This window comes from Leucopleurus acutus, assembly GCF_964270905.1.
Source record: "Leucopleurus acutus genome assembly, chromosome: 9".
Lineage (NCBI taxonomy): Eukaryota > Metazoa > Chordata > Mammalia > Artiodactyla > Delphinidae > Leucopleurus > Leucopleurus acutus.
The window spans coordinates 20,711,699-20,727,457 of NC_139144.1; the positions used below are offsets into that span (position 1 = coordinate 20,711,699).

The 15,759-nt window shown below is 46.6% G+C and overlaps 1 protein-coding gene across 7 annotated transcripts in view; it reads left to right on the plus strand.

Moving 5' to 3' along the window:
- Positions 1-4,242: 4,242 nt before the first annotated feature.
- The window catches only part of ATXN7L1 (ataxin 7 like 1), a gene marked incomplete at both ends in the record, with an annotated part of 240,775 nt that continues 229,258 nt past the window's right edge, over positions 4,243-15,759 (plus strand). For all 7 annotated transcript variants that reach the window (XM_082846408.1, XM_082846405.1, XM_082846406.1 and 4 more), the window contains 2 exons: positions 4,243-4,423; positions 4,932-5,000. In XM_082846408.1, coding sequence (XP_082702534.1) covers positions 4,243-4,423; positions 4,932-5,000 — 250 coding nt within the window. The remainder of the gene's footprint in view (positions 4,424-4,931; positions 5,001-15,759) is intronic.

Sequence of the window (15,759 nt, forward strand, 5' to 3'; positions counted from 1 at the left end):
CCTGGAGTTCCCATTTTCTTTCCTACTCCTGGTGCTTCTAGGGTCTTCTTATCCCAGTCCTATTTGATCCACCAACACACAGGGATCAGGGAAGAGGCAGGCAACTTAATCTAACAAGGTGAGGGAGACAGCACATCTACCCTCCAGATACAGGGAGCTTTTATAAAAGGTAACGACGTATGTAAAATTTCCCCCCAAATTACAATTCTCAGAGAGAGAGGGTTAGGAAAATAAATTTAGAGAAAAGAGTGGCAGATGGGATAGATGGATTCAATTAAAGCAAAGAACATCAAACAATTCCAGGGATGCCTCATTTTAATGGAACATGTCATTTTCTCCTCGTCGCCTCCAGGTAACTCCCAACATCGGTTTAAGTAGGAAGTAGGGTGCGCACACAGCGCCTCAACCCAAGCAGGAGTTTAATATCCTCAAATGAGAGAGCTAATATTCCCTCCTCTCTTCTTTTCAATAATGTGGTGAAACAGCACATGAATCACACTAAGCGAATGCTGGCTCTGTATTTGATGCACTTCCCCAGAACCAGGTGTTATTCAAATTAAATAGGTATTTTCCATTGTCATCTCCATTGAACTGATTTCTTTATTTGGTCGTTGGGAGAGTCTCCTTTTTAATTAAACCAACCACTGTCATTTTTCTAAGAAAGATAATAAAACAATAAAAATATTTACACCCCTTTTATCTTCCTAAACATTAATCATGCGGGAAGAAGGTGTTACCCCTTTGCTAGACAGTTTTATCACACAGACATTATACTAACGTGCTTTAAATTACTGTTTTGCAGGTCAGTTTATTCCTATTAAGGATGTATAAGATTCTTGTCACTAATAATATGTGTGACTATTTACTACCAAAAGGAATTCAAGTCTGCAATAAATTTGCCATATACATAGTTGGTATATAAGTATAGACATGCATATAACAATATATATGCACCACGCTGACCCCAATACTACTCCCAACTGACCTCAATTTTCATCTAAAGTCAAGTGTAAAAATCTAGTAGTTGGATGAGCAATGCCTTCTTCATTCTCTGGCTCCCAGCGGTGTAATTTAATCGACAGCCATGTTATCCACAGTTACGAAGTCATAGGTGGGTTATAGTTTCACAAAGATGGTATTATTATCTCCATAGTCAGAGAAACTGTGGAAGGTAGAGTAGAAACTACAATTATATCTTATAACTCTAACTGCAATAACGTATACGTGTTCTACGTGTTCTATCAGTTAAACATGGCAATGGTATCCAAAGTCTTGTTTTGTAGAGAGGCCAAATCACTTTTAGATTCCAGCCCATACTTTACTATGTTGCAAACTAAAATCCCCCCAGCTAGAAGGGAATAATGTTTGGGCTGTCGTATCATCTTCAGGGTGCTGGGCAGAAATAACTTGAGAAACTCAGCTGGGGTAGTAAACCAATGTTAAAATAGTGAACCACTGCACCTTAGATGCCCTGACTTTCCCTGCTGATAAACAAGCTTTGGTTTTTCTTGAGTGACTTAAAGTGGCTCCCAGGAGAGGAGACAGAATTTTCTGGAAGCTCAAGTCACTGACTCCCAGCCCCTGGGCTGGAGTCTTTCATCACTGTACCCTCCACATACCTCAAGGAGGGTAGGGTTGTAACAGCCACCAGTGTGGTGGTATCGCTGTCACTAAAGACTTTTTCCCAACAGTTACATCATGACCTTGTCCTTGGTGAACTCTCTATAAAGTAGTGATTGAGTTTAAATAGCAGAAACTTGAGTACCCAAAGGATAAAGATAAATTACTATACTCAGCATGTAGGAGATACTAGTGTAAACCAGCTGCACAAAGCTGGCCAAAAATTTCGAGAAGGATGATACACAGTTCACAGGAGGCTCAAAAGAGGAACAAGGGAACGTTGCTCAGACTCTTCCTTTGTTAAACGTATTTTTCTAGTAAGTTTTTTGTTAACCCATCACTTTACACCCAAACCATTCTGTATTAGTTATCTATTGCCATGTAACAAGTTACTTAACAACTTAAAGTGACAAGCGTTAAGGATCTCACAGTTTATGTGGATCGGGAATACAGGCTTGACTTAGCTGAGAACCTCTGCCTCAAGGTCTTTCACAACTGTGGGCCAGGGCTGTGGTCTCATCTCCAGGCTCGATTGGAGAAGGACACGCCTGTAAACTCTCGTGGCTGTTGACAGGAGTCAGCACCTCACGGGGTACTGAACAAAGAGCCTCACTTCCCCATGGCCTGTTGGCCAGAGGCCTCCCTCAGTTCCTTGCCACATGTACCTCTCCAAAGGGCAGTTCACAACTGCAAGCTGTGGCCTTAGAGCAGGCCAGTGACAGCAAGAGTGAGCAAGACAGAAGCCACAGTCTTTGGAACCTAACCTCAGAAGGGACATCACTTTGCCACATTCTATTTGTTAGAAGCAAGTCACTAGGTCCAGCCCACAGAGAAGGGGAGGGAATCACAGAAGGGCATGCAAACCAGGATGTGGGGGTCATTGGGGTCATCTTAGAGGCTGCCTACCACCCTTGCATGCACAATGAGGAATAAACACCAAAATGGAAGGAAAATTGGAAAGCTGTAGGGGAAGAGGAAAATGTTCTATGATCTAATTACTTCTACCTCTGAGCTCGCTCTCTCCCTTTCCCCAAATCCAGTCATACAACGTACTCTCTGATGAGGCCCTTCTTCACAGTGTCTCTCATACCTGTCTCCTCTTCTCCACCTGCATGGGACCATCAAAGTTCAGGCCTTCCTTTCTTCACATAATGAATAGTGCAGCACTACTTTTCTAACCAGCTTCCAGAGTCCAGTACGTCCTAAACCTGGCTTTGAGGTACAGGATGCCAAGTGCAGGAGCATAAGATGACAGGCACGGCAGACCTCAGTACAAAGCAACTTCAAATCCATGCTCTTCAGCCATGGGGCAGAAACAGAGGTTGTAAGAACTAAAAGGGTGCTGGGGGAAATGAGGGAAATATATCGATTGTGGGAGAGTGTCCGTATATTTTAGGTAATTCCTAGTAAATTAAATGACTTTTTTTTTTTTTAAGAGAGAGATACCAGAAGACCTTCTAAGGCCTTTGCTGCCAACCCCTAGGGAGAGGGGGGGAAATCTCAATTAAAGCCTCAAATGTCCAAAATCCAGAGAAAATTTAATGCTTCCTTTCTAGCTGGCCAAAGAAGTTAAGCCTGAAGTGAATTCTCCCAGCAATCAGATTCCCGGCCGTCGGTTGCACGCGCTAATCCGGGCCACCCTCATCTCACAGTGCGGAGCGCTGGAAACGGCTCCAGGGGCTTGGCCCGCTAAGCAGCATCCTCCGACAGTGGGTGAGTCCGCTCTCCCACTATCGTGATCCTGGAGCAAAGTCTACGCAGTGGTTCTCTGAGAGCCGGAGACACGCGTCGCGCGGAGAATCTGGGGGGACCCCGGCCCTGGGTTTTGAGCTTTGAACGCCCCGCCGTCTGAGATGGGAAGGCAGCTCCAAATACATATCAAAATATGTATTTGATATATGTATTTGTCCCATTTCGCTGAGATGGGAAGGCAGCTCCAAACTCACCTGCTTTTTAGAACCACTTCCATCTACCCACTGGTCTCAGCTCCCAAAGGCATCCGCAGAATCCTCCACGGCCCAAGGTACACCGTGAAAGAGAAGACACGGTGGAGGGAGAGGTGGCTGGGAGGAGAGGTCACCAGGGTCCCCTCCCTGGCTTGGGGTGGTCGTCGGGGAAGGGGGCTGCTCGGCCCCTCCCCATTAAGCGGCGGGGATCCTCGCGGGGGCGCCTCACCGTGGGCGACAGGCACCGGCGAGGGAAGGACGCGCTGGAGGGGCTGCGTGCAAAAACTTTCCGTCCTCGAGCGCAACTCTGCGGGGAAGACCGTCCTTCCCACGGCCCCAAGTCGCGCCTCTCTCGGGCCATCCCCGACCCCTGCCCGCACGCCCAGCCCCTGCGACCCCGGCTCCCGGGTGCCGGCGGTGGCCACGGCGCCGTAGCATCCCAGGGCCGGGCGCTGCAGCCTCGAGTCCCGGCGCGCGGCCCCGCCCCCGGCGGCGGGCGTGCGGGCGCCGGGCCTCGGGGCGTCTCTCTGGTGCCCCTGGCGGCGGCGGACGCCGAGAGCCGAGCCGGGCCGGGCGCTGAACGCCGGCTCCTCCTCCCTCGCTCTCTCCTCCTCCTCTGCCTCCCTCCCTCCCTCCCTCCCCCTTTCAGAACACTCAATGTCGGAACGTTCCGAAGATGACGTCGGAGCGTTCTCGAATCCCGTGTCTCTCGGCTGCTGCTGCCGAAGGAACAGGGAAAAAGCAACAAGAAGGAAGAGCAATGGCGACACTGGATCGCAAAGTGCCCAGTCCGGAGGCGTTTCTGGGCAAACCCTGGTCCTCCTGGATCGACGCCGCCAAATTACACTGCTCCGACAGTAAGAACCCCACCGCCTCCTCCTCCTTTTATTACCCTGTAACCTTTCCATTCACCTAGAGCCACTGGGAAAAAGTGTGTGTGTGGAGAGAGAGTGGCCCCCGGTGTCCTCCATGCTTCTCCCTCTCTCTAAATAAATACACACAGAGACAGATCATCAATGCACAGAGAGAGGCCCTGCTGCCAGGGCTGTCTGTCTGTCTGTCTGTGCCCGCTCCCCGTGGCAGCCCGCGGGGTGGGCTTTCACAGCCCCACGGTGTATCCGTTCAAAAGGCTACTCTGTTGCTGCTTGCATAGTTTTTTTGGTACCTATCTGGGCCAGGTAGATGGAAATACGGACTTGGGAGAAAATGTTGCATTGTCAATTTTTGAAAGATTTTCATATCCAGTATTTATATCGATCTGTTTGCAAATAAACACTCTCCCTCCCCCCCTTGACTTTGGCTCCCCCCCCCTTTTTTTCTCTTTTTGTCCTTATTTTCTTTTTTCCTTTTCTTTTTCATCTGCAGATGTAGATTTAGAAGAGGCTGGAAAAGAGGGTGGAAAAAGCAGGGAGGTTATGAGGCTTAATAAAGAAGGTAAGTGGAGCTACTGGCATCTTAGTGTTAGCATGTGTGGCAGAATCTTCACAGGATTTCGACTATAATGTGAATTGTTCTGCTGGGTACAGAGTGACTAAGGCTTGTCAAAAATTGAGCACGCCCAGGTGACTACTGCTTCGTGTTAACTTCTTTCAAAGTATAAATACAACTGGGGGGTAGAGGCGGGGAGGTTGTTGACGGCAGAAGTTTCCTGCACTTCAGCTGGAGTCCACATTTGGACCTTCTGGTGCATATCTGCCATTCGCCTTTGGAGCATCATTGCCAAATGGTGCGGGGTGGAAATCGCTGAAATGAGGAGCGGGGCTCCCTTCACAAGCACCCCAGCCTTCCTCGTGGGTAAATACACAACAATTTAATGAACCCGATGTGGTCAATCATCCCAGCAGCTACTTCTCCACTCTCCCCTGAAAGCCACGGTACGTGGCAAACCTTTGCAGCAAGTTACGTTTGGCACACTTTGTGTTTGGTCACAGATTGTTATGTGGTGAGCAGGGTTAGGGGCATCTGTGTGTGCAGCCCCCAGTCGGTCACCCATCTCTGCTTCCCCAGCGTGGAATGGAAATACAGTACCTGAAATGGGACACAGTGAGTAGCTAGGTCATCCCAGATGGAGGCAGGCGAGTGAAGGCACAGCCTACTGGAACTGGGCATCAAACACACAGGGTCGTCATAAATAAATCATAGCCTATTCACGTTTGCAAGCCTGCCATATGTAACTCTGACCTGTGGGCTTCACATGGAGCAACTCCAGAGGCCACTTTCTGCTGAACAAATGGATGGGTTCATTTGAATTGTGATTTACTAACTGGTGTCTTGTAAACGTGGTTGGCTGAAATTGGGTGTGGGAGGAGGTGCAGGGGGGCAGAAGAGGTTGGCAGGAAGTGCTGAAAGAGTTCAGCCATAAGTAGGCCATAGGAGCCTGGCTCATCCAAAATGAATGGAGAAAAGGCCATTAGACACAAAAGAACGGTCTCCCTCATAAACCACGGTGTCACCCTGGTAGGCAGCTGAAACCTGCTTGGAAAGATGGAACTCATTTTGTGGATCACACCTCAGACAGACGGTTTTCTGTGCCCAATCATTTCCTGACCATCCAGTGAGAGGAGAATTTGTGCTTCAGAAAAAATGACATGGAGGTTCAAATGCATGCATATTCAAGGACAGCGCTCTAGCGTAATGTTTCTGCTAATTAAGCACTTTGGGAACGAAACCTTATTCTAAAGATGTTTGCTTCTAAATATCTTAGTGTGATCTTGACATGTGTCTTTAGGATGCACAAGGGAATGATGTCAAGTGGCCTTCTTATAAGCGGCAGCTTATTTGTGCGCAATGTCCTTGTGTGTTGGCATTGGAAAGTATCACTGGAGATTGTTTTTCTTCACAAACTGTTAACATCTTTAAAAGCTTACGGGGGGCTTCCGTGGTGGCGCAGTGGTTGAGAGTCCACCTGCCGATGCAGGGGACGCGGGTTCGTGCCCCGGTCCGGGAGGATCCCACATGCCGCGGAGTGGCTGGGCCCGTGAGCCATGGCCGCTGAGCCTGCGCGTCCGGAGCCTGTGCTCCGCAACGGGAGAGGCCACAGCAGTGAGAGGCCCGCATACGGCCAAAAAAAAAAAAAAAAAGCTTACGGGATTCAGTTTTCAGACCACTGGCAATGAACAGGTTTCCATGAAAGGAGATGAAGTTGTAAAACCTTTAAAGTTGAATAAAGGTCATGGTATGGCCCAGAATTGGCACCTCTCAGACCTGCGTGATAGATTATGACTGCAGCACACAAAGCTCATATTCTGCACCGTTCTCTGGGCTTCTGGTTCAAAAAACTCTCATTCTCAGATTCTCTTTGCATCATGAGAAATAGATTCTTTTAAGGAAAGAAAAAATGTAAAGCTCTCCTTTCCTCAGAAGTCACAAGTGGTACATCCCGCTTATTATACCCTTTTCCTGTAAAGGTACAAAGATTTAGCTCCTAATGATATGCATTTGCATTAAGGACCCCCACTGTTCAGTGTAACATGCAATTGCTGAGTTCACCAAATAGCCATGGATGGGCTGAAATCTCTTTGTTCGTGGGCCTGGTGGAGTAGGTCTGGGTTAGCAATTCCTGGAGGTCTTCCTGGCATGTGCGCACAGTTTTCTTTATGGATAGCGTATACATACATGAACTATATATCTCTTCCCCATGGTGAGGAGTTTAAAGGTTGAGCTGAGACTTGGTGTCAGGGTGTTTGGTTGCCCAAGTCCCCGGAAACACTGGTTGCCTTAGTCTTGCTGTTGGCCTTCTTGTTGGAGTCATTGTGTGGCAGGTCTCAGGATGGTTGTGGATGGATCTCTGCAGGACAAAACGTGGCCTAGGTGTGATTGTGTTTCTCCGTGTGTGAGCATCCATAGACTGACCAGGATGTCATCAACAGTAAGCAGGTCTTGAGATTTGTGCTTTAATAGCAATGAAGAGATAAAGTTTAGGAATTCCAATTAAGAAATGAAGGTATATGATCCAGATTTTGATATTTTTTTTAATTGTGGTAAAATAAACATAACATAAAATTTACCATTTTAAAGTCTACAATTCAGTGATCCTAAGTACATTCACCGTGTTGTACAGCCCTCAGCACCATCCATTTCCTGAACGTTTTCATCATCTCAACCAGAAACCCTGTCTCCACTGTACAATAATTGCCCAGTCCCCCTCCCCCAGGGCCGGGCCCTGGAAACCTCTGTTCTATTTTCTGTCTCTAGGAAGTTGCCTATTCTAGATACTATATATTTGCAATATGTGTCCCTTTGTGTCCAACTTCTTTCACTTAGCATCATGTTTTCATTGTTCATCCATGTGGCAGCGGGTATCAGAATTTCATTCCTTTTTATGACTGAATAATATTCCATTGTATGTACATGCCGTGTTTTGTTTATCCATTGTCTGTTGATGGACGTTTGGCTTGTTTCCACCTTTTGACTATCGTCAATAATGCTGCTGTGAACATTGTGATGTGATATTTTTTATAGACTAAGCTCAGGGAAAAAAATTAGGCTGGGAAAGTGAAAAAATAATCATTTTACCTTCTGCCTCCATCTGGCCACAGCTTCAGAAGGTACAGGAAGGACTTGCCAACTTTTGAACAACCTGATTATTGTGAGATAATTCCTTCTGCGTTTCTTGAACCTTTTTCTACTTCAATTCTCCACGTATATCAGTATGAAATGTTAACTGAATGCTTTGAAATTTCTGTAGTAAAGTCTTCACATTCATGTTATTATTTTGTCCAAAGTTAGCTAAAATTATGGTCAAGAGGAATTTGGCAAATAACTTTTGAACCTTGCCAGATCATCACCTGGGTTCAGAAGGTGTTCTTAATCCCGTGCTTGTCTGTGGTCATGTGGTGTTATATTGAGGGCAGCCTGAAGCGGTGAAGGGAGCAGGGGAGAGGACTTTAAGCCCGCTTCCTCATCCCGTATAATATGACCTTGGGAATATCACTTCCCTTGTCTGGGCCTGTTTTCTTTCTTGTAAAGTAAGGGAGTGGATTAAAAGTCTCCTGAGGTCCCTTTGAGACCTCTGAACCTAAGTGTCTCTGTTGAATGTACCTACATTTGAGATGCAGTCATACTAGACAGGCTGTTTTTTGAAGAAACTTAAAAAAAAAAAAAAAAAGCAAGCCCTCACATTAAAAATACCTTACACTACTACATCCTGGCTTTATTTTCTCCTTTTATAATCTCTTGGTGGCAAACCTCACTGCATCTCCTACAAAAGCATATTGTGCTGCAAATAGTTTGTGAATGGTATGTGGCCTTTAGGACTCTGAGAAAACTGAGGGTCTGAGTCCAAAGCCCAGGGTGATGTGTTCCCCGTAGTGGAGAGAGGGGGTTGACCTCAGTCAGCTTGGATCCATCAAGCACTGAGATTTACTAAGAGGAGGAGTCCCAGAAACCTGATCAGCCTAATCTAATATGTGAGCTGCCATTATGATAGAAAATTCCAAGGCCATTCATCTAGCTAACCTTTTAAAATAATTTTCTCACTCCAGCTTCATAGATTTATTGGAAGACTTTTTTCAAGCTAATTGGGGAAAAGCTCTGTGATTTAGAAAGATGTCTCCCTTTTCTAATTGCCTCACCTGAACTTTTTTTTTTAAGAACGTCATTTCATAAATAAGGACCAGGTGCCTATGGCTCGTAAGTGTCCTGGACTATACAGGTTCGGAGATAATAACAGGGTTGTTATAAGGATTTACTGAGGTGATACAAAGGGCTTAGCACAAAATAAGCACTTAATGAATATGTGCCGTTATTATTTTTTAGATGTTATTAGGATTATCATCATCATGTATTAATGAAGCTAGTTCTAGAAAATTTTATTATTATAACCAACTAGGATTTTTAACTAATCAGTGATGAACGGAAAAGATATACTCAATCAGAAATTTCATTTTTAGAGTAAACCATATTATACTTTTATAAAGCTAAGGATTTTTTAAAAACTGATTTCTGTGCTATCCATGCTTTTAATGGAGTACAGCTGATATGTAGTCGTTGATAACTTTTATCAAGAGCTAGAGAAAAATACTTTGGCATTTTGGGGCTTATGGCTGAGAAAGATTTACAGAGTTCTTTCTGGGGACCAGGAGGTCTAAAAAATAATTTTTTAAATAATCGATCAGTTGTTTAATCTGATCAGTGAAGATAGAAAGTCCTAATGGATCATTGTTTGTTTGGGTCTTTTGGAAGCCTACCCTCATTACTTCGGGCGTGTCAGTGTTCCCAGGTGTTTCGATTTGGTGTAGGTAAACTTGTGGAATGCTTCCAGTTTGAAAACTGTTCAGGGGACAGTAAGATCTTGCTGTGACTGTGAGAGTTTGCTGTTGTCCTGAGATGCTGGTGGAGTCAGGCTGGTCTACAGGAGGAAGCACGGAACGTGGGAATGTGTTCAACTCAAGTCTAGGAGTCCTGCGTTTATGGCTGGATGGGAGCAAATCGGAGAAAAGATGGCAACTGACCTGGTAAGAATGAAGGCTTCTTAGAATCCAAGCCAGGGAAGCCAGCGACAAGTGGTGGTGATTTCTAGTAAACTGCGGACAGTTCCCCTTTATCCTCATACGGACAACTCCATTATCTATGCTAATAGGCGATAGGAAGACACCAAGTCCACAGATTATATCGATAAACCTCATCTTCGCCATTGATTTCAACTGCTTTCTCCATTAAGCCTACCTTCCTCCCCTTTTGCTAACGAGCAGCAACATTTGTTCACTTTGGCGCTTCATTATCATCTCTCTTCTTTTGCCCAGTGCTTGGGATGAAAGGACATGAGAGACAGAGTGGCCTCAAGGTGGTAGGGAGGAAAGATGAAAAGGAGGAGAAGGGCTTGGAGAATGAATCAGCTTCACAGCTGCATCCCGCCGATGGAGGGCGGGGGGCGGGGAGCGCCAGAACCAGGGCGGCAAAGCCGAGGGAGGGGATTTCCAGCACCATCTAGTTTTGAAAATACACAGCCTTTAAAATGACTGTCTCTTTAAATATACAAGTATGTCCATGTGCCTGGGTTCTCATGTGGAGAAAATGTGGCTCTGGCTCCTTCCAGGAGGTACGGTCACCTTGTGCTGGGTTCTCGTCATATGTCAGTCTACAAGAATGATGCTTTTATCTCTGGAAAATGTAGACTATTTCCGTCTCTCTTTCTATCTCATTTAAATGCTTCTTCTTTTTTAAAAATAATGTTCACGTGTTACAAAGTTGAGAAGGGTATGCAGTGAAAAGAAAGTCTCCCTTTTACCCTTGTCCCCAGTTGCTTGTGTATCTTTCCCAAGACAGTCTATGTGCATTCAAGTAGACACATAGATAGTTTTTCCTGCCTGCTTTCGCCACATGGCTGATAGCATCCTATAAGTATTGCCTACCGTCTTGCCCTTTCCATTTATCTTAGGGAGTGGTCCGCATCAGTTCATGAGGAGCTACTGCAGTGTCTTTTTGGTGCCTGCTTAATGGGAGGATGGGTTAAGCCTCTGGGTGTCTTGCTTAGTTTTTAATACCCCCTCCTGCTTTCTTGGCCTCCGTTGTGCATTTGAGACTGACAGTGGGACAGCACTGGGCTAGGCCTGGGGGGACAGCGGTGAAAAAGCGCAGCCCTTGTATTGTGGCGCTCCCATCCTAGCAGCCAAGGCAGACATTAAAAAAGTCGTGGCGACCGTGGTGAGTGTTCTGAAAGGGAAAATTGGGGTACTGTTGGAAAGCACGACAGGGGGCCTAATTTAGGTTAGGGGTTCAGTGAACGCCTCCCTGAGGAAATCTTATTTATGCCAAAACCTGGAGAATGAATGGAAGTTATCCATATGCAGGGCTGGGTGGGACGGAACTAAAGGAAACAACATGTGTGCAGGCCCAAAGTGAGAGAATGTAGAATGTTCTAGAAACTAAAAAGTCTGTTGCTGGTGTGATGATAGCAAAGCAGAGAGTGGTCTAAAGTTTCTCAGCAGGAACACTACTTCTTTGTGGTGGGGGACTGTCCTGTGTGTTATAGGATGTTCAGCAGCATCTCTAGCCTCTGTCACTAGATTCCAGTGGCACCTACCCCTCCCTTGAATTGAAAAAACCAAAAATGTCTCCAGACGTTGCCCAAGGTCCTGGGAATGGGGTGGCAGAGTACCAAATCACCCTGATAGAGAACCAGTGGTGTAAGGTGAGGCTACAAAGGCTGAGAACACAAGAAAAATAGACTCAACAATATCCTGCTACCATCTTTCTGTTTCTTAGGCCTGAGTTCCCGGTGAGGCAGCCTTACTGAATGCTTAGCAAGCACGCGTGGAGCAGTGACTGTCCCCCGCACGGTGCTACCTTTGGGAGCATCTAAAGAGAGAAGACTCCATCCCTCACGCAGTTCTCCTCCAAAGGTTTCCGAGACGACCCCTCCAAACCTTTGTGTCCATTCTGTAGTAAATGGTGACAGCACTGAGATTCAGGTTCTAATTCCGGGTGGCCCAGCCCTCCCTCACTGCGGGTAGAGGAGACCCCAGGGCGCCGATTCGGATAATGATGGCATTTATCGTACGGGGGTCCCTGATGTCAGAAGCGTCACGGTGAAGCATTAAGGATTTCAGTTTATATTTAAAGTCAGGCTGGAAATACAACTGGCGTTCTGTGCAGTTGATTACCCGTGGGATTTGTCTGAAATGGGGATCCACATGATGGAGAGCAAAGCGGCTGGTTTCAGGATTTCCACATTAAGGATTAGAAAATAGGAAGGGCAGAAGAGGATCGGATTCCTGAGGGCTCTGGCCTGTGTGCCAAGTGGTCTGTGGCATTATTTAGGCCTGGAAGGCCATGTTCACTCTAGCCAGTGGCTCACAGAGGCCTGCTGCCTCCGCTTCAGAAGTGATTTAGGGAAGTTAGGCAGATTTGGGTTTTGCCTGGTTTTCTGTGTACATCGTGTTTATATCCTTTGGGCTAAGCTTTCATTCATGACGCTTTGTTTCATTCATGACATCCTTTGGAAGTAGACGTAAAATGGTAGCAGCAGACACAGGGAGACCCTGTCCTAATCAAATCCCTTTTATCCAAGGACCCCATCCGCTGAGGTGGCCCAATGTTCATGTCTGGAAACTAGGGTCATTTAGTGACTGCAATAGAAGTGACATCACCAAGATGTTGACATAGGTCATTCCCGACTTTGCCCCTCCTCACAAGAACAACTACCAGCTATTCACGGACAAGACACCACTGGAGAAAATCCTAGAACACAGGGGTGAGGCTGAAGCACAGCTCTGTGCCACAGAGAGCAAGACAGATGGCTCTAGAAGGGTCAGAGGAGCAGCTAACATGACTGCGTGCCCCTGCCCCAGGCCAGCAGCACCCTTGAGGAGACGCTGCCCCTCTCCTTGCAGAGGACCGCAGGGACATCCACACACCGCCCCCCAGTGTGTGGGTCACTTCTTGGGAGCCGTGATGCCAGTCTTGCCTCGCAGGGACCATGGGGAGTCTCCAGGGCTTGACCACTGGGAGTCCAGTCATGACCGCAGCAATCAAAGGTAGCTCTGATGGAGAGCGAGAGGGTTGGCCGGTGGGTTGACCTTCTTCCAAATTGTAGAAACTGAATGTCAAGCACTGACTTCCGTGTGTGTCTCTCTCCTAAAATTCTTGGTGCGATGTTCTGCCGAGGTGGGGGTCCCAGCTAATGCTGGTTGGCTGGCTCTCTCTTACTCTCTCCTGTGGCAGAGCTCAGATTGGCCACATCAGCCAAATGGACTTGGATTTGGACCCTGAGGCACCTGAACTAATGATGAGAGCCTAGGAAAGCCCTTCCTGCAAGTGAGCTGAGGCCGAGGACCCTTACCATGCCAGCGTCGGACTCGGCTACGCAGTTGCCTCTAAGTCAAGCTGGAATTCCACTGTGGGGAAAGCTTTTGTTTTTATGTGGATGCTTTATCTTTGTACCTGTGGTTTCATAACACAATTCTGCTTGCCAATTTCAGGGATCAGGTGCTTAAAGAAAAAAGGAAACCAAGTAAATACTCTCTAGGGCAGGACAGAGTAACATCAGGAAGATAAAAGTGACTCAGTGACGGGCTCCTTGAACATAGAAGCAGTTATCAGTGTACCTGTTCTGTGAAGCCAGTTGCGGTTCTCTGAACATTAACAGTTCAAGGACCCCTTTTGCCGGGGGATTGTGGGAGCAGGGGAGCTCTGTGACCCTGCCGCAATACACCAATAGGTCATGGAGTCCTGGGTTGGGGGTGGGGAGACAGGACATCCAAACTGATGACACTAACCAGGGTATGGAAGATGGTTGAGACACATTCCTAGTTTGGTTGTATCAGACCAAGGTGGTGTCTAGCTCTTTCTCAGAGCATAGTGGCCACAAAAAGACAAATATGATATGATTTCACTTATATGAGGTTCCTAGAGGAGTTATATTCATTGAGACAGAGAGTAGAATGGGGGTTGCCAGGGACTGAGGGAGGGGGGAAGTGGAGAATTTGTGTTTAATGGGTACAGAGTTCCAGCTGGGAAAGATGAAAAAGTTCTGGAGATAGATGGCGGTGACAGTGAACTGAACATGTAAAAATGGCTAAAATGGTAAATTTTTATGTTATGTCTATTTTATCACAAGTGCATTGGCATTGCAGGCTTAGAAGCTTCATGGAGCATTATTTAAATCTGGACTCAGCCACTTAGTAGCTGTGTAATAGGATAACTTTTCTGAGCCTCAATTTCCTCATTTTCAGAATAAAAATAATAGCAGCTCTCAGGGTTGATGTGAAAACACATGAGATACTATGTGGCATACAGTAGGTACTCAATAATGTAAGCTTCTCTTATGGTGACTGTCACTTTTACCAGGAACTTGGGTCCTCTTCCTTGCCTTAGCCGAGCTGCCACTTCCAGGGGACAGACGGCATCCTTACTGCTCCAGGAGTGTGCCTTGACTCACTAGACATCTTTGGTCAATATTTTGTCCCTCATGCTTTAAGGATGCCAGGAATAAAAACAAGAAGAGTTGGACCCATGTCCCTGTGCTGTGAGTTTTGAAGGGCAAGTCAGTTTCCGTTTTCCAAAGTGTGGTCATTTGGGGGACCCTGTGTTGAAATCACCTAGGTACTTAGCATCCCAGGCTGCAGTGACACTGAATCTGAAGCACTCAAGAGTGGAACACAAGAATGTGCATTTTAACACGCTCCCTAGGTGGCTCTGATGTTTACTGAACTTTGGTTACAGGAAGTGGCTCTCTACCCTGCCCACCTTGGGAATCCTTTGTGAAGCTCTTTAAAGGCCGAGGCAGCAGGACCACTCCCAGACACTTGGATTCCGTAGGTCCAGTTTAAGGGGTTCTGGGGAGCTGCTTATATGTTTTTTAAAATTTCTTCTTCTTATTATTATGATGTGTTTTTAAAAATAACAATCGTAGCTGCCATTTACTGGGCATCGAGTAGGTGCCAGACATAGAGCTAAATGTGCATTTTTCTCATTTAACCCTCATGACACTCTCTAAGGCAATTCCTGTATCAACCTCATTTTAGAGATTAGGAAACTGAAGCTCAGCGAGGTTAAGTGATTTACCCAAGGTGATATAGCAGGGAAGAAGAGCTGGGATTTGAACCCAGAGGCAGGCTGATTCCAGAGGCAGTACTCTTAAGCACTGTGTCATAATGTTGCCCTAGGAGCAGGGCTAGGACTAAGGGGAGGCCGGCGGGGCCCCCAGAACACACGTTTAAAGATGCACACACAGGCTCCTGCAAATGCAGAGCAAGGGCCTCCTTAAATGCTGCACTCGAGCACCTCACTCACCTCACTCACCTCACTCACCTCACCCTAGTACCAGCCCTGCCTCAAAGAGCATGTTCTTTAAGCAAAATGGTTATAGTTTTCTTCCCCCTCATGTGTGTAAGCCTGTGGCCTGCTGATGGGGCCACAGGTCTCCCCCTCAGTGAAATGCTTTCTCATCCCAAGGCCCCAGCTCTGGGGCCTCTGTGGTCAGAGCCCTGGCCTCAGGGAAATCTCAGGAGCTGACTTAAACTGTTCCTTTTTGGGAGAAGGTGTTAGCAGAGATGGTTGCCAAGCAACTCCAGGGGCATCTATCTACAGTGATGATTTCTCTTTTTTTTCCCCCTTTTGAACATCTTCTAGGCCGCTTTTTAGTTTCCCTCTTGGCAGTGGGATTGTTAGTGATTTCATGAAGGGTGTGCTCCTTTGGATGCTGGAACGGAGATTCCTTTTCAATACCCTCCAGTTAGAGGTGACCTATTGA